Genomic DNA, 26,036 nt, shown 5'->3' on the forward strand with positions numbered 1-26,036 from the left:
TGGAGGAGGATGAGTTTACACCTCCGCGAGTCCGCGACAGGTGTTTACGAAGAAGTCCACAAGAGAGCCGCGCAAGTTGGGAGATTGGATTCGCGGCTGAGCGGAGAGCGCGACAATTGCGCCGCGCGCGCGCACGATCGCCGGTGTTTCGGCGTTAATCGCGCCGCGAGGATGAATGCGCCAATTAATATTCGAACGGGCGGATAGAGAGAGGCGCGTGTGTTCACCCGTGACTCGCGACAAAAATGCAATCGCAATTGCGGCAAGGTAGCTCGGCGGAGTAATTATCGCGACAGCGAAGCCGTGTAACGGGGACACGCGCGACCCCGCTAATATTTTGCAAGTCCATATGTAACAATGAAATTGCATTCGCGACGATAATGGTCGCACGTGCAGCTTGCGAAAATACGTAAGAATTACACCGCGCGGAGGGAGCGCATTATTTTAGTCATACGACAAAGGAACTGTGCCATACGCATACGCTCCGCTTTCAGATAACGCGCCCGACGGCATATATTGCTACATCTTATTATACGATTTTCTAATTGTGTTATGAAAATATAGCGCGTGCACCGCTTTTAGTTAATACGCGTCGCCGCTTCTTCATTAACAGACCGAGATAATTGAAGCAATCGCTCGAGCGATGCGGAGAGTCTTTCCTTTCTGCGCGAATGTCCGTTCGCGAATGTTCGTCCGCTCCAATTCCCTGTCCAATAAGTGTTACGTTCGAGTTACGAATGATTGCAAATTCGGGAGTTGTAGATTGCAGGATTCGTAAGATTGAAGAGTTTCGGGCCGGGGCAAAATTATGGACGGATAACACCGCGTCGCGTTTTGCGTGCAACGCCGTGCGGATTCTTCCACATGCAAATTTCAAGCGGAGCGCTAGTTAATCGAAAGCTGATGCTCGCCTCGGAAGGTTGAAACGAGAACAGCTGAATCGAGCACTCGGAGATTCGAAACGTGGTCACGTTTTGACGAATCCCTCGCCAAGTTCGACGCGAACTTCACGAAATACTTCGTATACCCCGAGTCTCATTCGGCCGGGGACATTGTGTTTCTTGTCGGTGCGCGTCATTCTCGTTCGAACATTCCTCGTGGAACGAAATTTCCGTCGGCGGTTAGCTACGGGGAAAGAGACAGGGACGGAGGGGGAGGAGGACGGGATCCCAAGACGTCGTCAACGACGATTACGACTACGACGACGACGACGACGTCGGGACGAAAGATTAAGACGAGAAGCGGAATCGTTATCAATGGTGTCAGGGTCCTGTGGCTCGTTTTACCGCACGGTTATCGAGTATCCGATCGAGGGAAAGACAGAAAGAGAGAGAGAGAGAGAGAGAGAGAGAGAGAGAGAGAGAGAGAGAGGCAGTAAGACAGAAATAGAGAACCACTCGATCGCGCTTACTCGGGTTTGAAGTTGGCCGCGCGATTGCGCCGGTGGTTACGGGCTACGATCCTCCCTTTCTCCCTGGCCCTCTCTCTCTCTTTCTCTCTCTTTCTGTTTCCTTTCCCCCTCACTACCCCCCCGTCAGCGTAACCCATTGTTTCAGTGGCCGTTAATTGTTATCGCCGTTGTCGCGACACAGTAAAAGACACATGCGATCAAAGAACGGGATTGATAAGCCGCCGTCGGAGCTACCGCGTCTGCGACGCCGATGTAATCGGCGAGATACTAGATAAAACGAGCGCATCTCTGATACGACTGCGATCTTCCCGATCGTGACGATATGTACCTCGTTTTTTGCTTGTGTCGCGGAACAACGGTGAGAAACGCGGCGAGATGTAGATAGAACGATGAAAATGAGGTAGTTTAGACAATTAGATAACACCGTTTGACGGTCGGCGTGCGCGCGACCAGCTGTCTCAAACTTTTTTAATTAAATCTCCGACTCTCTAATGTGCTCTCGTTTCTTTCGTATCGGTTTTACCGATTTTACCGTTTGTGATAAACGTGTGAAATATTCGCACGTGCGATCGTACGCTTGGAACCTTCGCGCCTTGAGAGAACAATCCACCTCGGAGCAGCTGAGCTTTGAAAAATTCTTCAACTTTTTCCCTCGAATCTCTTCGTATGATAATTATCGCAGGTAAACGATACGGTGTCTCGCGACGCTCCTCGCGCAGAATTAAGCCGGAACACGCACGAGAGGTTATTATCGAGCAGGCCTGCGAGGGATTAATCGGTGTGTGTGTCTTGAACACGCGGAGATTAGATAATTTGTGTCTCTCTGCGGTTGTTTCGCCCGTCGTTTCCTGAAAGCACCTCGAAAACCGAACCTTGTTATCTTGACGCATAATTACGGCACTTTTGTTGACCGAGCGTATTTCCGCGCGAACTACTTCTCGCCGTACGGCGATGTAAGCACACCTGCTCACTCGAGATTGATCATCTCGACGAGTGATACGCGTTTATCTAATGAAAATGCGTGTGTCCCCGTTACGTAACGCACCGTGAGCTATCGAGTATATGGCGCTGACTCGCACTGGGAACTGGGAACTGGATCCGTCCCGCTCGGACGCGGAACGGTATTAGTCAATCAATTAGATTACATTAGACGCAGCAATTTGTCCCGTTAGATTTTCTCGAAATTCGCGACGTAGCCGCGCGAAAGTTGCACCACTCCGCTGGGGTCTTGCCTGCCGGAACACATTAAACGCGAGACTACGTAATTACTACAAGTAAATTATGCACGCGATCTAAGTATGCACGATGTGATGCAATATATATTCTTACGCTAATGGCGCCTCAATATCGACGAGCGGTTCCAATTTAACGGAACATCTCGTGGCCGACGTCAAAATTTCGCTCGATATCCTCGCACCTCCTCGCGACGTACAATTAGACAAGCTCGGTCTGTACGTGTCCGCCCCCCCCCCACCCCCGGGGAGCCCCCAGCGGATTTTATCCTTTTATCTGCGGAGTAACGAGACTCGTCCGATCGCTTTCGACCCTCAACGCGAATTTTAACGCGAAAAGTATCTCGTGAGTGCAGTAGGCTACGCGATATACACAATTCTGACTGCCAATCCGTCAACTGGTTTTTTCAAGTCGATTAGCATCCTGCCCCTTTCCGCCACTCCCTTTCTCTCTCTCTCTGTCTCCTTATTCTGCTAATAAAAAAGAAAAGAGCAAGAAAGAAATAATCGCACGGGCGAGCAGAAGATGGTTTCGCGAAATCGGCTTTCGCCCGAGCATGCTCGTTCGTAACAGTTAGGAGGATTCGACGTCGAGCCGGGCGTCGCGACGCCGTGTGGGCGTCGAGGGCATCCATCATGCCCCGCGCGTGAATTACCACCGCTCCCAACCTAACCTAACCTAAGGGATTTCCGAAGTAAGAGGGCAACGCGAGGGCGGGGACGAGACGGGGCCAAAGGAGACGAGGAACCAGAGGAAAGAGGCTGTCCAAAACTCGACCTCGCGAGTAGTTGCCTTGCAAACGACGAGGCGAGTCTTCTTCTTGTCCTCTCTCTCTCTCTCTCTCTCCCTCCCTCTTCTTTCTTCTTTTCTTGTCTGCTCTTTCTCTTGCTCTCTGCTTTCTTTCCCCGCGCTCTTCTTCTTCCTTTTCCTCCTCCGTGAACCCGTTTCCTTCTCACCACCCCCCTTCGTCCCCCCTACTCCGCCGTCTTTCTCCTGCTTCTTGCCGCGTGCGCGCGCGTATGTATATATGTGTACGTGTACGTGTATGTGTGTGTGTGTATGTGCGCCGGGTTAAGTAGAAAAATCGATGATTTCTGGCCGCGCCAGAACTTTAGGCGCGAGCTGCTGCTCGAGAGAAATCGAGAGAGGCGAGGAGTCGCCGAATAAATTCCGCGGTGGAGCTCGCGGCCGCATCGAGGTCGCGCGCTGAACCGATTGATCGCTCGATCGTATAATTCGTACTCGAGACCAATCGCGTGGAGACCGTTCCGTGCCGAAATGCGATTCCAATCCTCGTGAAACGCTCGCGTCTCCCGCCGAGGGAGAGCATCACGTGCGCTGTCGCGTCTCCGTCGCGACGACGACCCTGTGAAATTTCCTCGGATAAATTTTCTCGAGCGTGACAACGTTAGTTGCTCCCGCTGCAACGCGACGTCGCATTGGAACGTCGCGTGAACTTCGTCGCCGGAACGGAGAACCAGAGAGAAAGGGAGAGCGAGAGAAATCGAAAGGAGGAGGCCGCTCGACACGTGTCATCCACGCATCCGTTTCAGGGCTAATACTGGGAGGAGACCTTCGACTAAATTAAATATATCCTTAATCTGTTTTTCTTAATAAATATTAATATGTCGATATGTTGCACTCGCGCTGACGCATCACGGGAATATTAACGTACTCCTTCTGTAATGTGCCAGGACTTGATTCTGCAGATTTTACGTCTCTTTTGTTCCGTCGCGAGGTAATACCATATCGAGTGACACTCGCAGATTCGCACGTGATGGGGTTCCAATCTGCGGCTCCGATTGTTCGATAAGAAGCTCACGAGGTAAGGATAACTTCGAAAGGAACGACTCGTGACTTTAGCCCGGGCCAGTCACTCCCGGTGACAGTGACGAATAATATATATTCCGTGGCGCGAGGCAACGGGGAGAAAAGGTGGGCAGGGCGAGATCGAGGAAGAGGGAGATCGAGCGAAGGGAGAGCTCGCAGCTAGCTAGTAGGTCTCTCGCGATAAATTCGCGCTATATTTTTCACGATGAAACCATCTCGTGCTCCCACGTCCTCATAACCGGCACAAATTGCGCAAAAATACTGCCACGTATAAATTGCGGCGAAATCGGCGCGCAAGCGCGCACGCCGACAGTCCGGGACTCTCCCGGATCTAATTTGAGCGAAAGCCCTTCCTCCCCCCACTCCCGCGTGGCCGCGCATCCCTTTTCCTTGTAGCGTGTACAAGCGCGACGGAGGAGTTCTCGCGTATATCCTCAACCCTTCTTCTACTATCCGCGAGGGAAAATTGCAAAGTTTTCGCGGGACGGTCTTCCCCGCGAGTCGAAATCTCACTTCCACATTAACCCTGCAAATTCTGTCCAACTGTTAGGACCAATATGCAGAGTTTCGAGATGTAACATCATATGCATGCAGGCTATTGTGTTATATCGACCGCCATTTTCCCCGTGCTGAAGCTTGGAGAAAGATTGGCTTCGGAATGACCGAAAATTCGGTCTGATCTTGATATCCCACCCCCTATTATGTATTTGATATTTCTTTAATTTCGATAAAACGTGCATTAATTACGCAATTTACTCGGACTGCGGACTACGACTGGAAAGTATATTTGCGTTATTGGTTCTTGTAGAAGCAGCGTTTCGAATCTCGCCTCCCAGTCCCGACCTTGGGCGAGCGAGAGGGATTGACTATCTGCCTCTTTTGTATTTCAATGTCTAATTCCTCCGACTCTTGCCCGAGATTAATTTAGCAAAAAACTTGGCAACACGCGCGCGGAGGTCTCTCGCAAAAGTCCCCGTTATCTGCCGAGCAACCTCGGCGCGTGACTATTCACCGTCGCAAGCCGCCGCGACTAAATAATACTCCTCGGCGCGATCCCGGTTCTCAAGGAATCGGAAAGGCCGGGCCTACGGGAAGAAGTTCACGGAGAACAAGGCGCTCGCGACTCGATCAATTATCCGCACCTACGTCGTGGCGAACTTTCCAAACTTCGCCCGGGCTATCTGGCTCACCGCTTTTCTATTTGCCGATATTTCAGCCGCGATAAAGAGACCGGAGCGAGGTCTAGACTGGCCGAGAGAGTCGATAAAGGAATCTATTACCGTCGCTAGGGGAGGGAGCGGACAGGCGGGCTAAGGGGACGGGGCGAAGGACGAGATGCCACTGCGGCTACGCCAGGATCTCTCAGGATTTTTCAGCTCTCCCGGCTATTACAATATAGCGTTTCTTTATCTACCCGACGATGTCGCGAATGTCAAAGCGAGGGGAACAGCGAGGATGGAGAGTGAGCAGCAGGAGGGACCTCCCGTCCGTTTCCGCTGGAGATTGCTAGTTTTTCTTGGACTTTATTGGTAGCGCATCGCTGGGACGGCAGTTACCGGGCGAGCGTTAATATTGACCGTCACTTTTCGATAGTGCCACCGCCGTCGAGAGTCGACGGAATTGAATTTACGATACACACCGCGCGCACATCCTCCTCCCTCTCTATCAGAGACGGAAGACGGACGATCGCGAATATTTCGGATTAAATCCTGCGAGAGCCGACAACGACGACGACGACGACGACGACTACTGTCTTTCTCGTTTGTTCTCCGAGGAGCTCGACGTCGCGGCGAGAAGCGAGATAGGATAGATCGAGACAAAGTCTCGACGGGATTTACAAATCTCGCGATTACATTTGGAAGCTAACGTTTCACGGCGAAGAGAGAGAGAGGGAGGGAGGGAGGGAGGGAGGGAGGGAGGGAGGGAGGGAGGGAGGGAGGGAGGGAGGGAGAGAGAGGGAGAGAGAGAGAGAGAGAGAGAGGTTTTATATTTTCACGATGAATCGAGCTTGTGTATTATTTCGGAGAGGAAATAGTTGGAAAAAGACACAAAGTGCCCTTTTAATTTGAGAACTCACGTTTCAAAATTCAACGCTTCTCTCTGTGCGCACATTTGTCTGTCGGTGAAAAATCTATAAACGATAGTCCCGGTTAATATAGATAGAACCTCTATACACACACATACGACATATCGACTGGCAATTTCGTATGTGCAATTCAATAATTCCTATCTCGAATATCGAAATTTTGCGAAAGTGCTGACCCAGACGAGTCGTCGCTCGCCCCATTCAGAAATACGAGAAAAGTGATATTCGCCGACTTCGGTACATCGCATGAGTACCGACCTCGCCGCTAAGACGTCGCGCGCGCGCGTTAACGTTCGGTTTAAAAGAAACGTACTCGGCGAGGGCGATATACTTGTCCGTACGATCGCGTCCGCCGAATTCGCGCGAATATAGCTTTCCGAAAGGAGACTTCGAAGGCTCGGAATACGATCTCGCGAATCCACCCGTCTCGTCGTTCACCGCTGCCGCCGCCTGCACGAGTCTCGAAGAGTCGAAGATGGCCTTTCCTCCCTATCTCGGCAGCAAGGAAATGGAGAGGAAACTGATTGGAGCTGTTAACGTAAATACGCGAATGGATGTGCGCGATCGGAAATCGGGATTAGTGAATTGGCTCACTGTTTCTCCTTTATTCCCTCCCTCCGGCGGAGTGCGCTCCCCCCGTCGTCTCGTCCCCTGCCTCGATCGTCCGATTCTTTCTATCGTTCCCTCAGAAACCACTGTTTCGCCCTCTCGATCTCCGCTCTATCTCGATATCTTCTTCGTCTCCTCGCACCCCTTGCCGTCTCACAATCACCCCCGCCAGCTCTCTCTCCCTCTCTCTCTCTCTCTCTCTCTCTCGCTCTCTTTTTCTTCATCTTCATCGTTGCTCTCTTCCGGTTCACCACCGACCGAATTGAGCGCTCGTACTCGTCGTTCGATCCTACATTTGGCCGGCAGTCTAGATTTCTGATTTGAGTGCTCGCAATTCGGTCGCTGGAATCCGCTTTATGCCGCTCGCGAGACTGCCGACCCGCGAATTAACCGAACCCCCTCTCGCCGACTGCTTCTCGGCTGCTCTCCTCTGTCAGCGGGAGTAATTTTCGCGCGCGATTCTTTCCACCAATTGACGAAGAATTATCCACGAGTTAAAATGCCAACTTTCTCGCGATCCGCAGTGAGTACAATGACGGACACGTGAACGGGAAAATGTCGTCATTATATGTGCGATTACCGAAAGAGAGACAAGTCGACACGGTTAGTATTACTATGATAACGCGTAATTAAAATGTAAGAAGAAAGAACAAAATGTGAGAGGAGCTAGATGAGAGAAGAGACACAAAAGAGTGCAAATAGTATTCTCTTACTTAATTAACCGTAAGATAGGCGGAAAGGGAGAGGGACTCTATAATTACACGAAAAAAGAGACAGTGAGAGGGAGGGGGGAAGAGAGAGAGGGGAGAGAGGGGAGAGAGAGAGAGAGAGAGAGAGAGGGAGAGAGAGAGAGTTAAAAAAGGTCGGCGTCGCTCACCTTCGGATACGAGAAAAATCGCAAGGCGGAGAAACGACGCCGGCGTCCTTTCGGTGTAAAAGCGAAGTCTTGACGCGCCAAGACTTGTAACGGATCACCTTTACGTCAGTGCCTAGCCTAGCTAAAGTGCACAGGTAAGGTGGTAGGTGACGTGTACGGGTGTGTGTACGTGTGCGTGCGTGCGTGCGTGCGTGCGTGCGTACGTGCGTGTGCGTATATATGTATTTTCGCGCGTGTGCGTAAGCGAGTGTACACACTCGATCCTTCTTCGATCGTTCGGCAAATGCTTTTTACGAAATTGGGCTCGTCAGTGGAATTGAATTAATGTATACCGAGAGAGAGAGAGAGAGAGAGAGAGAGAGAGAGGGGGGGGGCGGAGAGGAGGAATAAGAGAGAGATAGACAGATAGATGCATGCGCGGATTGGTGGGATGGTCTTGTTGGCAGTCTTGGATGATCAGTTCTCGGTCACCATCTAATCACCTGAGAGCACAAGCGTCGTCGTCGTCGTCGTCATCATCGTCGTCGTCGTCGATGTAGAAGAGACACCGCTCGCCACGAGCTTTTACGCTCGCAATCGCTGCCAAACTCTCAATCGAAGTTGACAGTCGTTATTGCAAAACACACGCGCGATTGTGATTGTTTCGTGGGAGGACGAGAAAAGAGAGGATGAGAGAAAGAGAGAGATAGCTTGTTAAATGGTATCGAGGCGAGTTCGGCCAAATTTCAAAGGAGATTCAAGGTTTCACGGCGTGACATACAGCTCGCTCTTTTGAACACTTAGCAAAATTATTTCAAGCGAAGTATTTTCTCAACTTTACGGTCAGTCACGATGAGTTATCCCGGAAAATCGTCGGGATCAAGGATCATCGTAATATCCTTTCGAAGAGAGAAGCTTCGTCCGATCGCATCGAGCTAGTTTATTGGCATTACAAACTTTCGAGTGAGATTGATCAAATTAAACATGTACCATCGCGACTTTCCTAATAAGAAAGCGGGGCGAACTCGGGATCTCTAACCGGCGCGTCACGTCCGTGAAATTATACCGGGGTGAGTCTAGAACTGGAGTTTACCGTAGACCAAACCGAGGTCAAAGGAAGATCTTCATTGTCTCGCTAAAGAAATGCTTTTGTCTAACTTGAGCGAGTGTTCGCTCGGCGAAGTTCAAGCGAGTCCGTATCGCGAGGGAGATGCTTGAAAAGCGTGTAATTGTAAATGAAATCACTATCTGACGCGATATGGAGAAGCGAGGCGTTTCCAGCGCACAATCGGAATTCACGCACGAGTCGTTCATCGATTCACGCCGTGAGAAGAAATCGTCCCTCACGTTGCGTGCGATTGGCGAAAGTCAGTCGATTAATCCGCCCGTTGCCGGGATTAACCCGAATTCAAATCGGGTTTGTCGAACAACGGCGGAACGGCGGAGTTTCTAGCTAATGCGCGTCCGCCGTGCCGCGGCGATTGCGTTAGAACACTGTTATCGTTATCTCGTTAGTGCGGTCGCGAGCTTTCTTCGTGGCTGGCCCGAGACGAAAATCATCGCGCGGTCTCGGGCGGACCGCAAACCGCGACTTCGCCCGACCACGTCCTCCCGATAAGGACGACTTTTCATGAGCGCAAGGAGGCGCGTCACATGACAAGATAAAAACCACGTCCGTAAAAATTGATGTAGGGCTCTGTTTCCTTCGGCGATTACACGGCGCGTTCGCGCTATCTATAATCACTTCCTGTCACGCGCGGATTAAGAAGTTCGTTATATGCGCCGTGTATTGTAATATGCATGGCGTCGCGCGACGTTTCGTAATATATTAAGCAGCCGAAGCCAGTCTGGGAGACAGCGCAAGCGGAGACAGACGCCTCTATGAAGGAATCGCGTGCGCGTAACTGATAAGTTTACAACCGCCTCGCATCGCATCGCTCGTTTGGATTTCCACCATTTCAACCGCTTCAAACGTTTTCCCGCCTTGATTTGTAGAGAGCGATTGTTGTATCGTACATCGTTGATTATTTCCTAGCGAATTTCTTCACCGCTACACAAATTTCTTCTTCTGTCAATTCTCACGCTGCCGCCCTCCTACGAGTAAGAATTGATATCAAGCGGCGAGACACGACGGAGAGATCCCATGTGTGCGCGACTCTTGGCGCGCATTCCACGAGCCTCGCGTGTAATTTCCTTCGCGGATTTCCCGTCTCCTTCCGTGCCCGGCACGACACGAAATGACCGCGAAATGCACGTGCATGTCGAAACAGCCGGGGGCATCCTCGAAGCACGAGGCGATTGAGACAAATCGTTCGTGGCCGGCGCTGCCTCTTTTCTGTGTCCACGCGCGCATTAAGAATTAAAGCTTCCGTGCTCGCGAGTTACCTAACGATCGTCATCTATTATTCAGGCCGTCCCTTTCCTTGGCCGTCGATGATAATCGCGAATTCTCTGTGAACGAGCGATCGCTCGTTTCCGCGTGTTCCCCGTATCGGAAAGGCCATTTGCAATCTGTCGAAACCGAGATGTAATTGATCGCGGGCAAGAATACCGTCCCCGTTCTTCCCGGCGAGCGCATTGTGCGCGCAACGCGGCATTATGCATCTAAATCAAAAGCCGATGATAGTGCTCTTCATCTCTCTTTCTCTCGGAGATAGAGAATGGCAGAGCGGCGTGTACATTGTGCGATCCGCCGCGAAAGGTTCTATAATAGATTACGCGGGTGTTAACACACGTTGATAAAATAAACTCGACGAATACAAATTACGGCATGCTCCCGTTTTCGCATACTCGGCACGCACACTGGAGTAAGTGTCTGATGTTTGTGGCTATAAATGCGCAATAAAACGATTAATTATGATCAGCAAAATCATTCCGGTAACGATTACTATCTTGTAGTACTTGATAATATTAAATATATTTTACTGTCGCCATTATTTCTCTTTTAATCTTTTACATTCTGACGATACCTCATAAGTACCACCTTAAAATGTAATTATTGAATTATTCTAAAATTTATTTTCCTATTCCTTATGTTTATAATAAATGCCGGAAGCTATTGAATCCTGTTAATTTAATTACACAAAAATTTAATAAAATCTCGGACAAATTAATTCAGAATATAAAAGGTTAAATAAGCAAATACGACGCTCGAAAATGACTACGGTTTTATTAAGGCGAGTCTTTTTTTCTCAGCGAAGAACACATCTCATTTTTATCTCGCGTAAACTCTGGCGATTGTTATGTGCGCGTCCATTTATTTCGGCCATACTACTGTCCGGGTAATCGGCTGATATTTTCGCGATTGCCACTGAGCGAATCACGCGTGCAAGTTGCCTCTTCCAGGAAAGAAAGAAAGAAAAAAAAAACAAGACTCTTCTGGAACAATTCTCAAGGATGCGTAAAAGTTCGCTTAGTTTAGTGCTTGTCCTTCAGATTATTGCCGTCGCGCCGTTCTCCGAGACACCCGTTTGCCCTATCGACCTTGAAGAGGACACGACTAATCGCGCCCACCGTCGCCGACGGACTTTCGTTCTTTCGAGCATTGATTCCAACGTCCCTTATCACGCGCGTATTCTAACCCGCACGCAGCAGCAGCCAAACGCCGGTCGAAACGCGGCAGAGGCTATATACGTTCTCCATAAATTGCGCGTTATACAGTCTATTCGGGCGCGCGAGATAACCGCCTCACTTCTACCCTCCCCATCTCACGCGCGCGGTCATCTTCGTCGCGTTCCTTTCGCTCTTGGACGGGGGCTGTTTCCGCGCGGTTTATAGGGACGCGGACGAAAGTGCCGCGCTTTATCGGCGGTCAAGAGTCGCGTCGTAGTCGGAGACGCGAAGGAAGAGAAATCGCGAGGACTCTCTCGTGCGAGAGAATTGCCACATATTTTCCCCGCCAAGAAGGATTTGTTTAGACGGAGTATTAGTCTCGCGGAGAGGCGAGACGATCGTATCGACTCTTATCGTTTCTCGCTTTCTTTCTCTCTCAATTTCGGGAAGAAATTCGAAATTGATTCCCGAGATATCGCATTTCTTCGAGCCTGTCCTCGTCGGGACTCGTCGAGCGCGAGCTCGACAGCCGGCCGACGGCGGCCGGCTCGATCTAAAAATCAGAACGGTGGCGCCGAAAATGTCTTCATCTTCGGAGCGTAGCGTCGATAAAGGCGGGTAGATGATGGGGTTATAAAGCCCCGCCGTATAGCTCGCGACTGCGAGCACGACTGGAATGGCCGATCGCCATTCCACGGAGAGGGAGAGACACGCAACAACTTCCCCGCTCGCTCGCGAGCCCATCGCAAGGGGATGAAATGAGTCGCGCTGGCGATCGTAAAAGCCACCCTCCGCTGATATCGCGGACCGCTTCGGGGACCTATCGATAAATACTTTCGACTTGCCGGGGACTTGCCCGCGGGGAACATTCGAAAGTCGGACGGGAAGACGATCGGTCAAGTTTGAGAAGAGCGTAAGCGGCAGTAAAGAGGCGGCGGAACGCCGCTAAGTCGCAGTAAAAATAACGACGAAGCCGCGGATTTTATGCCGCGCAGCTTATTTGCCGACCGACCGGGACTAATTCGGCCGGGGTGAGCTTATCGCATGCGGAAGCGAATACGGCAAAACAAACGGAAGTACCTGTGCCCGGCCAGAGCGGGGCTTTATTCCGTTTTGTTATGCGGTCGTACGGACCGCGATATTACGTTACATCAACAACGCAATCGGAGCTTACACCGCCACGTGGATCCAACGGATTCAGGATGGATGCACGCGCGCGAGCGAGTCCTTTTTAATCCGCGGATTGATATCGGAAGGGACATGCGGCGACGGCGCCGCATGAGCGGGAGGAAGAGAGAGAGAGAGAGCGGCGAACGCGGGAGCCGTTTCTTTCCGGTAGTAAAGAATACATAGCGTAGGTTTCCGCGTTATAAATTTCGCGATGTTAAACGGCGCGTCGTGCGCCGTCCGAGTAAATTGAATGTAACAGCCGAGCGATAGATCTTGCGCGATTGTATCACTCGCGGCGAGTCATCGTCGAGATTTACGAAAATAAGACGTTCGCTCCTCGACAATCCTGTTAACGGCTAGCCTGGGAAAATTGCGCGCTCACCTGTAGTCGTATACATTCGCAGACTCCGACCTCCGACCGGGGGGGGGAAATATCCTACAGAGGATCAAATAAACCTTCCGATCAATCAGGCATGCTTCGTGTGCATTGGTCGACGTGAAACGTTGCGATGAAAAATTTTTTTTTCAAGAGAATATACTTTTACGATTATTTTCCGTCCGTTGCAAGGTTGACAATCCGCGACCCTGTTTTAGGACGGCGACTTAACGAAACGATAAAACGCCGGCGAGTTTGGGCAACGGTTCTTCGCGGTACTTCGCATCAACTTCCGCCTGTCTCGTTCGCGATATAATGGCCAGTTTAAAGGAGCCATTTTTATTTATCGCGCCGTCTCTACGTGCGCGCGCGTCCTTCGTATCTGAAAGTATCCCTCGGCGAGGCGAGACGAGGCGAGGCGAGGCGAGGCGCGCGCCCGCTTCGCGTCGGGAGACGAAGACGAAAGGAAATTGTTATCGCTTCGCGACGGATACTTTCGTATTAGGGTAGAAGCTTTCCGAAATTTTTCCGAGACCCGGACTACACTCGCGGCCGATTCAATTTGCCTAATGAAGGGGGCAAAAGGAGAGCGACGCGGCGCTACACTCCGCGTCGACGGGGAACTACTATAAAGCGCGGCTCCTATGATTCACTCTTCGAATTGATTTTTTCTCCTACGATACTCTCGTATGGACGCGCGCGCGCGCGGAGTCGTGGTATCGAGGAGCAAGACAGACCCTTGTCTGTATTGTCTATCCGGATGGCCATTCAGATCGATGGCGGATTGCGAAAGAAGTCCACTGAGCAGTTTGATTATCACGAATCGCTATTGCAAACACACTTAATTTCCTCAAATCATAAATTTACTAGTCGATTCCCTTCTGTACGCTGATCTTCCGCGACGCAGAGATTCTGCGACTATATCAATTTCTGAAACTTGTCGCCATGCGAAAAAGACTAGAGATGCGGTGAAATGATGTACTTAAGTACGCGCGCGCGCGCGGATGGAAGAAGAAGCTTCCGCTGATTTGGCAATTCTTTTTGCTTTCAGAATTCCATACGCCACAACCTGTCGCTGCACAACAGGTTCATACGGACGCAGAACGAAGGTACGGGCAAGAGTTCCTGGTGGATGATCAATCGCGATGCCAAACCTGGCAAGTCTGCTCGTCGCAGGTAAGTTCTCGCGCAATCGCGATTGCGACACCGCGAACCGAGAGCGTTCCCGAGAATGGCGGAGTGTGTGCTTTGCGTAGAGCCACAACGATGGAGAGCACTGGTAGCCTGGAGAAAAGACGCGGCCGCTCGAAGAAGATCGCCGACGCTCTGAGGAACGGCGCGCTGCTGGCGGAACCCACTTCCAGTCCCAGCAGCAGCGTCGGGGAAGGTCTCGACATCTACCCGGACAGCCCTCTACCCGCCAGCGGATTTCAGCTCTCGTCTGACACGTTCCGGTACGTTGCCCATCGATAACCGTTCGCGATTCGCGTTTGTCTGTGAGCGAGCAACTGTCAATCGACTGACTGAAAAAAGGGGTAAAGACATGCTTTTGCGATTGCACTCGTTACGGTCGGTTTTTAGCTTTTGCGAAACGGAACAAACTGAGCCCGCCGTTTCCTCGTAGAGAACCCGACTTCGATCGACGCGAGTCGAAGCGAGCCTTCTAACGAGGCTCGATGAGAACTCATGTTTGCAAATTTGAGGCTCGCCGAGCTAGTCTTAAAGAGTCGAGGAATGGCTCCGCGACGTATGTGGGATTATTTAAAGATGGACGACGGAGTAGGATGTGGAGAATTGACATAATGATACGGTTTGCGGTTATCTTATGGGAACGCGGAACCTCATGTGTGTGTATGAGGAATTAGACGTACTCGAGATATGAGGTGTATAAATAGGAAGCGGTTTGAGAGAATACGGCTTGAGACGCGAACCGAGATATTTCTGTTATTCAAGTCCTCGCGCCTCGAGTAACGCGTCCTCCTGCGGCCAACTGAGCCCGATCCCGGCGGTTCTCGGGGAGCCGGACTGGACACCGACCTATGCGCCTTCTTACAGCCCGGAACAACAGTTAGGTACGTATTTAATATCGATATATATATATATATATATATCCCGCGTCCTCTCTCGCGTGTCAACGTAAATTTAAGAAATGGCTCTCGCAGATCTCACGCAGAGCCCGATGCCGCTTTCCCGCACGGCAGGTACGGCGTCGAGTCAAAATAAATTATTAGCACCATTTGTTCACGTCCGACGATTCGCCTCCTGTCTCCCGCGTTCAACGTCCGAGCGACTCGCAACTTCGAAATTAATTTGAACCTGGACTCGCGTCACGGATCGCGAATCACGTTCTTCTCGCAGCCGAACCGAAGTAAACCTCCTCCCTCCCTCCCTCCCTCCCTCCCACCTTCCCTCTCTGAGCGCGACCACACCTCTCCGTTCCGGCTGGCCGCGGCTGGCTGCGCGATTAATACGTCGTATGTCATACTCGACAGCAGACTCGATCCTAGCAGGCAACCTGGCGGAGACGATGAAGTTGGAGTCGTACCAAATGTATCAGACGTCACCGCCCGGCCACCAGCAGCAGCAACCAGCCCCGCCGTCTTACTTCGAGTACCAGAGGAACAACGGCCTACGCACCCCGTCATCCTTCGGCCTGCCACCCACCCCGCAGTCGGCCAATCAGCAGAGATGCCCGCTTCACGGCCTGCAGCCGTGCGCTTGTCAGATGGTGGGTCTTGATTTTTCGACGCGACGTTGCGCGACGCGACGCGACGCGACGCGACGCGACGCGACGCGACGCGACGCGACGCGACGCGGCGTGGCGCGACACGGTTGCGGATTTTTCGCGCGAGCTCGACTGCAAAGGAGGACGTCCGATGTTTTTATGATGCGCATGTTCGGGCCTGGCAATGTTGCAAAATCAATAAGGATCGCGAGATGTACGTTTTACACACACGTACGGCCGCGGCGGTCCGTACGAGTGCCACCGTGCTTCGGTCGCGGCTTCCGCCGCGTAGCTCGCGGACGACGGATGTGACGTTCGAACGATACGACTGTCTCGAATTATATCGAGAGACCGTGCCGGTTCTCGGTTTAAGTCGGTTTAAGCAACCCGGCGCGGTTTTACGAAAGGGACGTGTCGTCGCGGTTCCGTCGCAGGCGGGACTCGGAGAATATCGCTCCTTCGCTCCCATAATTTGAACCCCGACTGTTTCCCCATGATGGTCGCGCTATTTACGAATCATGATGGTCGATATTTTTGTTGCCTCGTGCGAGATTTGCGACGGAAAGTACGGCGGAGGACTTATTTACATTTCATTATTGAAACTGGTTTAAAAAAGCATCATATGCGCTCATGAAATTGCAGCGAGACGTATTTTCAATAACGCTACAAATACAAACACACTCGGGCGAGGCAGCGACACATTGCCCGTTGTAATTGATCAATTTTAACGGATCAAATTTTCATCACGATCAAGTTTTGTTACTTATTTTACCGCGTTATATGCAAACACACGTGCGTGCGAGCGAGCGAGAGAAGGAGAGAGAGAGAGGGGGGGAGAGAGAGAGAGAGAGAGAGAGAGAGAGAGATAAATGTGCGAAATATTTCTGAAGGGTTCATGAATTCGCCCTAATTGCGCCGAGCAATCGAATAATCTTCAACGCGCGAAATTTGCTGAATTCCTAACGATTTCAGGCATATTTAACGCGCGACAAACTCGAAAATCGATATTCGACGAATCGAGTGCGAATCAAGTACAACTACAGCAAACATTGCGTTTTTCCTCTTTCCAAACCCGAAAATCAGAATCTGAGCCCCGTGTCTGGCATGTCACCGTCGTATCAGCAGAGCGAGCCCAGCCCGACGATGTTAGGCAACAACCAGCAGCAGACGCTGCAATATATGATTCAGACCCAACAGCGTCAGCAGCAGCAGCAGCAGCAGCAGCAACAGCAGCAGCAGCAACAGCAGCAGCAGCAACAGCAGCAGCAACAGCAGCAGCAACAGCAGCAGCAACACCAGTCAGCACAGACTGGACCAGCAGGTCCCAGCCCGCCCAACACACCGACACCTTGCCCAGCTACGCCCAGCACTATGATGGGCCAGCTGATGGGCGCCCTCAATCATTCCGCCCTTCTCGATGATCTCAACATCAACATCGAGGCGATGCACGGCGCCTTCCACTGCAACGTCGACGAAGTAAGTCTGGCCGCGCCTTACATGTGTGCACACGTCTGTCTGTTACTACTGGCTGTAGCTGTAACTTTCTCGTAGATCGAATTTTTCGCGCGATTCCAATCGAAATCGTAAACGCACCGCGTTCGATTGCGCGTTTCTTTCTTCGCACTGAAAGATCATAATCCGCACCTCGTGCTCGGTTCGAATTCTGATTTTTGGATCTGGAGAAAGGAGACACAAGATTCACTTCAGTTTCTGTTTCCTCGCTCGGGTCGCGAGTAAACTAGATTGCGACTGTAGCCCGACGAACGAACTTCCCACGAACGACTTTCCACGTCAAGACTTATTCGAAGAGAAACGACGGACTTGTCTCTTCTCGTGAGGGTAAACGCGCCGTTCGACTCGCGATTTGCAGGTGATCAAGCACGAGCTGTCGATAGAGGGCACGCTGGACTTCAACTTCCAGCAGGGCGTCATGGGCACCGCCGCGATCCAGGTGAGCGACGGCAACATCGGCCAGAACGGCGCCGTCAGCCAGAACAGCGACATCGTCGTCGGCACGACGACCAGCAACACACCTGCGGCCGTCTACGTCAGTGCGAACGCGGCGACCCCCGCGGCGCCCCCCTCGTGGGTTCACTAGCAGTTAACCCCCCTGCCCTCGACACCCCCATCGTCCTTGCCGATGCCGTTGTCCGACGGGCGGGATAACTTCTGCGGGACGACCGAAGGGCAGCTCATCGGTGAGTCTCTCTCTCTGGAGCCCCGTCATTCTCACGTGCATCGGTTCAGCTTATCGAGATGAGCTATCGACAGGTCGAATCTCGCAGTGGCAACTCGCGGGAGTCCCCCCCCCCGCCTTTTTCCCGCGCCCCGATACGCACGCGCTCGCTCTTTACGCTCTTTAAGAGCATACGATGAGATACTAGAGTGCCGATACACTAGATCGTTCAGCTAGAATATAAAGCGTGATCACTTATCTCGAATTTGTTTCGAGATTTGTAAAAAAAAAAGGGAAAGCCCGTCGTCGGTACCTTGTGCGTATCGCTCGAGCGAAGCCGCCGATAAGATTCCCGCGCACGTGTACTATTTTTATGCCGTTTCACGATCGCCCGGCGCGCCGCGACGGGAGTCACAAATATTCCACGGCCGGTCGCTGATAACTGCCCGTTGCTCAATAGCCGTCGCGACTCCGAGGCGCGGAGGGAAGATACAAATATATCCCGCCGCTCGGCCTCTCGGCCGCGGATAATTTTATTTTACGGGCACATTAACATGTGGCCGCGGCCGGGATAAGAGGGAGACGTATATCCATGCCGCGCGAGGTGCTGAGATCCGCCGGTCGATACATCATTCTCGCGTGGCTGATTAATCATACGGAAGTTCGCTCGGGATCCTTCCCGAGCCCTCTCTCCCCCTCCTCCTGCCGCTTCACGTCGCTTCACGCGCTCTCGCGCGCGGCCGATCACGTAGCCTCGAACGAAGGGTGCAAGATCCTTCTGTCGGCAGGGGGCGAGCAGGGGCCAGAGGCCTGTCATTGATTGCCTTCTCCGCTCCCCGCTACCTCCTCCCCACCCCTTTCGGCCCTTGCAGCCAAAACAATATCGCATACTCATGTCGTGACACAGTGCTCGGCCGTGCGATATTTAATAAATCGCTTCAAGGTTTCGTACCGCCGCCCCCTGCGTGCCGATACCTTCGTACAACGGGCGGACGGGTGTCGGACGGTGTTTTGTGCGAAATCGCTATTGACTTGGGCACGATAACAAGGTAACAACATATCGCCGGGAGCCGCGAGTTTTATGGAGAGCCTTAACGCAATATTGCTGATCGCGTCAAAACAGTCGCGCATTTCGTTTGAAATCGCGCAGGAGCGCGAGCGTCAAGTGCAATCAACGCGCTCGCGAGGGTTGCGGTGCTCTCGCGCGAAGACACCCTCCCCTCGACGACTGCGTGTTCGCGTTAAACGCGAACAAACGCGACTACGTTCTCCCGTCTGCGAGACGCGCCAAGAGCGAGGAGGACGTGAGAAGCCAAAATTCAACATCCCCGACAAACGACCGCTGCGAAGAATGCCTATTTAACTCTAAATGCGTCGCCTGCGTGCGAGCGCGTTACATGCGTCTCGCAGTATTGTATTAATATGTTTTGTAGATTTCAATGAATAAAACGGTTCTCTTTGACAAAAAGCCGGGCGGAGAGAGAGGAGTGCAGCGTACGCGAACACTCGGCTATTTATTCACGCGCGAGGCGATGCTCCCTTTCTACGTCATTTCGCGAAGCGTTCGTTTACGGCGCGGTAAAATATTCTCGCGTCGCTTTGCGGCGACCTTGGGCGATTTACGTGATATTACACCGGTAATCGCGTCCGGATAATGCGATCCCTCTCTCTCTCTCTCTCTCTCTCTCTCTCTCTCTCTCTCTCTCTCCCCCTCTCCCACCCTCCCTCTCTCCCTCCCTCTCTCTCTTTTCCTCCTTCCCTCTCTAACCCCGCTTTCGTGGCTGGCAGTAGCGGAGAGTGCTCTGTAAAGCTTGCGATAAAAATTAAAACGTTTTCGCGTCGCTTTACGTCGGCTCCTTTTTCACACCTCACTCTTTTTCTCTCTATACTGCGCCTCTCCGTCTCTGTCTATCTGTCCCGCTCTCTTTGGAGGGGTGACTACGGCGGCAACGGAAGGAGAGCGGTGTAAAAATGTAACGCGATTTCTCGCGGAAAATCGCTTTTGCCGTTGGTACTTCGCAACAACGCGACTAAAATAACTCCCACTTCGCTGCCGCGGCGCCTTTTAATCTTTCGCACGCACAAGTGCGGCGTGTAATTACAGCTTTATCCTCCCATCTCGTCGCGGTCGTCGTCGACGTCGTCGTCGTCGTCGACGTCATCGTCGTCGCCGCCGCCGCCGCCGCCGGCCGCCGCCGCCGCCGCCGTCGCTGTCGCCGTCGACATTGTCGTTACCGTCATTCTCTCATCGTCGTCGCGCTAATGGAGATAAAAACGCCGCGTGCAAGCGCGTGAGCGTGCGCGCGCGCGAATGAGCGTTCGACGATATTAATCTTCCGTTAGTAATCGCGTTCTAGCGTGTGCTTGCCGTTCGAATGCTACTTGCAACCTGACTGAATGTTGACTTCCGCTGTCATCTCTGCCGCGACCGTTGCGTGACCACCGTGATCATCTTTTTCTTCTTACCGAGGAGAGACGTCGAGGACGAGGCGTAATGGTCCTCCGATTCACTCGCGAACTCACGCCAACGTCTCGGCCGCAGAAATCGCCGCGGTGACGATACGCACTTATCGCGTTTTAACGGCGGGATGAAAGACAACGACCGACTCGATCGAAATTATTCCCCGAACCGCGAGAGTCATTCTCCCCGCTCGGTTCTTTGCGGCCTCACGAGCGTGGAGCGACGATCAGCGAGGAGGGCGAAGGGGGCGAAGTGCGGCGCAAAGAGCGGCTGTTGCGGGAAAAATGACGCGGTGTTCAGCGGCCACGCGGCTCATTTCTCTCTCTCTCTCTCTCTCTCTCTCTCTCTCTCTCTCTCTCTCTCTCTCTCTCTCTCTCTCTCTCTCTCTCTCTCTGCTCCACCCCCTACCCCGCCCTCAGCGCGAGAGCCTCTTTTGGCGATTGCACTCACATGACAGCCTACTTTGTTGTCCCTACGGGCGCGGATATTATTTACACGGCGGAATATCGGCCCGAGAGAGATATTAGCTTTCAGAAAAATATTTTTCAGCGCGGCGAACGCGCGCCGCGAAAAAATACCGCCCCCGGGCTTACGCCCCGGTATATTAACGCCTCCGGCGGCCGTTCCAGTAGTTTGTTGTGCGTATGAAACCGGCGTGCACGCCGATCTCCGTTAGTTCCGGGGGATCGATGTCTTTTTGTTTCCCCTTTCCGCCCGCCGCCTCCTCTCTCACCGACTCTCTCGCGCTCTCGCTCCTTTTTTTCCCCCGTCCGACTGTATATCCATTTACCGTCTGGCGGAAAGGGCATAAATTCGAGTGTCTGGATAAAACCGATACCGCCGGAGCGAAACGCAGTACGACGCGTAAGAAACGCGCTCCGAGGCACGAACGTTTCAACGCGACGGCGGCGCTACCGTGACGCTCTGACGGGAAAAATTCTACGGTAATTCTTCGCGCGGGCTCTGGAAAAATTCCTCGCGCGCGCGCGCGCGCGCGTGTGTGTGTCGTTAGAGAAAATATTTTCGATCACTTTCACGGGCTGAATTTCCACTCAAGATGAGATCCAGAATCAGTTTGGAGGGTCTCGTAACTGATCCGCAATAATTGAGCACTCTAACACAATTCATCCCAAAACGCGATTACTTCGCTGAACAGATTGATGAAACTTGCCACGAGTTGTCCCTTTTATTTCAGATTTAACCAACAAAAAGAAAAAACATGTGAAGGCAGATAAATCGTGTTTCTCAAAAATTTAAAGCCGAAAGAGATGAAAAATAAGCAGAAGAAAAAATATACGATCGAGTTGAGATAAGTGAGTCCTGCGAAGTGCACACGAGATTATAAACTAAAGCCAGCGAAAATTTTCATCACCCATTGTCCGTATGTAGAACAACGGTGAAAACCGTGCGTTCTGCCGGCCCACAGATAACGAGAGGAGAGTCGATAACGTGATAATTCGAGGATCGCTCCGTTTTATCGAGCACGGCGATAAAGGAAAGAATCTCGGAGGGCGAGTGAGAGGGTGGATGGTTTAAGGCCGGCCTTATCACGGCATCGCCCTGTAAAACTACTCGCGAGAGTAGTCTCGGGCCGCGAGCGAAAACTGCGAAAGAGAGAAAACTACAAGGAGAGAGAAAGAGAGAAGCGTCCCTCATTAAACGGGAGCGCCGTGCGCGCTCGCCTCTCTTCGCCGAAACTTTCGTCGTCGTTGGAAAAATAACAATGGGGTCTCTCGAGCGCCGGATTATTTCGAGATCACACGGTATATGACTCTAATTGAACGACTTCCGGTCGGCGTCGCGCTAATGGAGAACAGATTTTCGGATCCGCGCGGATCCTTCGTAACTCGCGATCGAACCTCGAAACTCGCTCCCCACCCCGAGGTAGATCGGTTCCTTCGAGAAAACTCTTCTCTTCCAAGTCGAAATAAAAAAGTACCGTGGCAGAGAGAAGAGAGCGACACGAGGGAGCCAGGAGGGGGAGGAGGGGAGGGAGAAGAGTAGGAACAAAGAGAGTAGATACGGAGGAAGACCAAGGGATGCAACACGATAGATCGAGGTAGAGCATGTAGGTTGCGGGACGAGGGAGGGGAGGGAGGGGAAGGGGGATCGCTCGTCTGACAAGGGTGGGTGGCAAGGAAAGAAGTCTGTCCCCCTTTTTCTCCCCCTCACCGTCGCCTTCGTCGCCTCTTTCTCTTCTCTCCTCCACCAACTTTATAATTCTTGCGACGCTTTTGGGGAATGAGATTGTCGGCGGCGGGGGGTGGCCAAGGGGTGGCCAGGGGGGTGGCTGGGCTTTAAGGTAGTCCGCTGGCGCCAGTGACGTCTGCCGAATAGCTGCTGACTCCCAGACTCCTGCAGTTTCGGCTAAGTGGTTCCCTTTTGCCCCACTTGAGCGTCTGTGCGCACACCTTCCACCCTCCGCCACCCTCGTCACCCACACGGCGCGCCTATCTACGAAGAAGCGTGTAGTCGCCGATTTTCTATCAGAGGATTCCTATCGAGGAACTTTATCGTGAGATTCTGCGGAGAGAAGTTACATAGGATACTTCTCGTAGGTACGACACAATGACGGCTTTCGGCGACGAGTAGGCTTTCTCGTAAAAAAAAAAATTCTTACTCTCGTAGGTCAAGGTCTCAATCTCTTACGCGTAGCGAGGAACCTTTCTTCGCCGCGGGTGAATTTTCATTCGACGGAAGTGGGGTTGCGACAATGGTCCATCGAGATACGCGCACGCAAATTGCTGGGCTTTATCATCGCACGCTTGAGAACTTGTATTATTTTATCGCGAAAGATAGGAATGTAAAGAGGAAGGGGAGGAGAGAAAAATGATGCAATCGCTCGTGCCATTGTAACATGCATCTGCCTGCGATCTGTAATTAATGAAACTTCGAATCGGAGATACGCGAAACCTTTCATTCGAACGAGAGTATGATAGATTTTTCACCCGCTGACATCGTTATTTAATAAAACGGAAGAACATCGTAAGAGACGAGTAACAAGAGAGAAGGAGATAGATGGCGATCGCAAATAAATCTGCCAAGCAATTTGCTACTTGTCTGACAAGATTAGGTTAAGAGACCCGCTGATGGGAGAGTTAAGTTTAATACACATATTAAATGCAATATACATTAGATATTATCAACAGGGAGAATGTTTAATCTTCATTTAACGCTTAGCGATCGCGGTGAACCGATTAGAACGAAGGAAAGAGAGGGAGGAGGAGAAACGTGGCACACGTCAAAATTTAATTACATTCCGCAAACGATGACTGACGTAATTGGACGCTCAACGGTTAGTTTATTAAAGTTTCGAGTACCGTTGGATCATCGCCAATCTTACATTAGTAAGCAAAAGAGTTCGCGAGTCATTTAATCCTCGAGCCATCCCGCTAAGGCTTCATGGAAGATTCACTAGTACGCCGCGTTTATTTTACGTTCTTAATTAAAGAGAAGAAGGAACGGAATCGGGGAATTTGCGACGACAAAACGGGCAGAAAAATTCGAACCAAAATATATCGTTCTAAAATACCGTCGAGCGACGATAGCGAGGAATTAGAATTATTCCTAAATTGACATTTAGGAACCACTTGACTTCTCTCGGCGCGTTACGTCGTCGCGGGAAAAAGTTGCACGAGTCCACGTGTTACACACCCTCGGTAGGACGAACGGACGCCGACGTCACTCGACGAAAAGGGCTCGAGTTTCTGGGTCAAGGCTCAACCCTTCCGCGCGATCCTTTTCTGCGATCTCGAATACACGTCTTAAAAATAATCGAATAGCATATATTTGTGCGCGCGACAAAGGGTATTTTTTTCGCGACTCGATTAATTTGCGAGTCGTCTCTTCTCTAGAATAATCGCGCTTCGGCAGTTGCGTTGTAACAACGACACGTCGCGATGTCATTGACCTTGGGTGCGGTTTTTCTCAGATGGGTGCTTGGACAACTAGACGGTCGTTCTTAATGATTATTATCAAGCTGCGCGGGAGTACATTACCGCACATGGTACGACAATGCTCCCGGTTACGGCCAATTAATCTCCCCTGACCCAGAAAAGACCCGAGCTGCGCGTTTAGTACCGCCGATACCAGCGGGTAAACGCGGACTGTAGGCGCGCGGGCGCACGCGACATAAAGAAAAAGACGAGAGAAAGAGAGAGAGAGAGAGAGAGAGAGAGAGAGAGAGAGAGAGAGAGAGAGAGAGAGAGAGAGACAGAAAGAGAGACAGAGAGCGAGAGAGAAGGGGGAGAGAGAAGGGCGAGAGAGAAGGGCGGAAGAGAAGATCGCCGTTAGCGGTTTTCTTGGGATGAATATCAGAAGCAGCGACGATACGTCTCGTCGACTGCGAAATTTAAGATGAATCGGTACGGACTCTTGGCCGGCGCTCCACTTTCGGAAAGTTTTGTGTTTATTCGTTTTCCAGGGAAGGACAAATGTAGTCCTGAATACAATCGGATAGAGCAACCGTGTTGAAGTATTTAGGTTGCGACGCGGTCGTGTGAGCTCAGACCAGTTGACCGGAACGACGTAAAAATTATTCTCACGCCTTGGAGAATGATAGCAGACAAATGTCTTTTTTTTTCTTTCAATATCAGATATTGCTAACACGCGAGCCTTAAGGTGATATGAAAGAATAAGTGAAGAAAGTCGCCGTCTGCATTTGTGCAGCAGCTGTTTCGTGCGATTGTGATTGAAGATTTATACGATTAACGAAAATAAAAGAAATCTAGAACATCTGTGGAGAATCAGGGCGGATTGTCCAGCTAATTTAACCGCATTAATTTAACTTTCATCGCTTTTGTCCCACAGAAGAAAGATTTCTCGTTGAATTACCTCGATGTTCTTGCGGTAACCAAGCACTCGCGATTTAACCTTGCATTTTTATCGCGTGTTAGCAAGATGATGTTCGTCGCGCGGATGTTCACGAATCGATTCGCGTGTATCGTCTTCCAACTCAATGCAACGAGTCGCGGACACGTCGTAAAAAACGTATGCATAAGAGAGGCCTAACGCTTCTCGAAACTTTCTTAACCCACTTTTCCGCTCAACTCGCGGCGCGGCGCGGCGCGACGCGAGCGAAACGTCGCGAAACGAGCGTCGTTCTCAATTCATCGATCAAGCGATCGATTCGTTGTGTCAATAAAAAACCGCGATCCGCCGCCAGGTCAGCCTGAGATCGGTCTTAAAATTTTAAATTCAAATAAAATCGATACTTTTGGATCGCGAGCTTACGTGATACTCCTCTTATATTTTCAGAGTTTTTAAGATAGAAACGCTTCAGCTGCGCGACTGTATTATGCAGTGCCTTCCTTTCCATTTGACGGGGAAAAGTTTGCAAAAATTTCTCGGTAACGGGAAGAAGATCGGGGCTACCTATCATCGCACTTTGAGACAGTTGTCTAATGGCGACACAGGACGACGAGGAAACTTTACGAAAATGTCTCCGTAACGTGGACGACATGATCGGGACTGTTTCGTCACACTTCGACAAGATCGCGTCATCTACGTTACGGAGACATTTTTCGGAAATATCCGTCCCGTCCGTAGTCCG

At 51.5% G+C, this 26,036-nt stretch overlaps 1 protein-coding gene across 4 annotated transcripts in view; it reads left to right on the top strand.

Moving 5' to 3' along the window:
• foxo (forkhead box, sub-group O) overlaps positions 1-26,036 on the top strand; it is a 180,490-nt gene that overhangs the window by 118,924 nt on the left and 35,530 nt on the right. Inside the window, exons 2-7 of one of the 4 annotated variants that reach the window (XR_003113800.1) lie at positions 14,175-14,299; positions 14,380-14,577; positions 15,077-15,195; positions 15,616-15,851; positions 17,037-17,324; positions 17,719-18,046. Coding sequence is in view for 1 of the 4 variants with exons in the window: in XM_011141308.2 (XP_011139610.2) it covers positions 14,175-14,299; positions 14,380-14,577; positions 15,077-15,195; positions 15,616-15,851; positions 16,932-17,324; positions 17,719-17,946 (1,299 nt within the window). In the remaining 3 variants the exon portion in view is untranslated. Of the gene's footprint in view, positions 1-14,174; positions 14,300-14,379; positions 14,578-15,076; positions 15,196-15,615; positions 15,852-16,931; positions 17,325-17,718; positions 19,242-26,036 lie in introns of those variants that run through there. The other 3 variants (XR_849770.2, XR_003113799.1, XM_011141308.2) reach the window with 3 other exon arrangements.

This window comes from Harpegnathos saltator, unplaced genomic scaffold (assembly GCF_003227715.2).
Source record: "Harpegnathos saltator strain DR-91 unplaced genomic scaffold, Hsal_v8.6 scaffold604, whole genome shotgun sequence".
Classification (NCBI taxonomy): domain Eukaryota; kingdom Metazoa; phylum Arthropoda; class Insecta; order Hymenoptera; family Formicidae; genus Harpegnathos; species Harpegnathos saltator.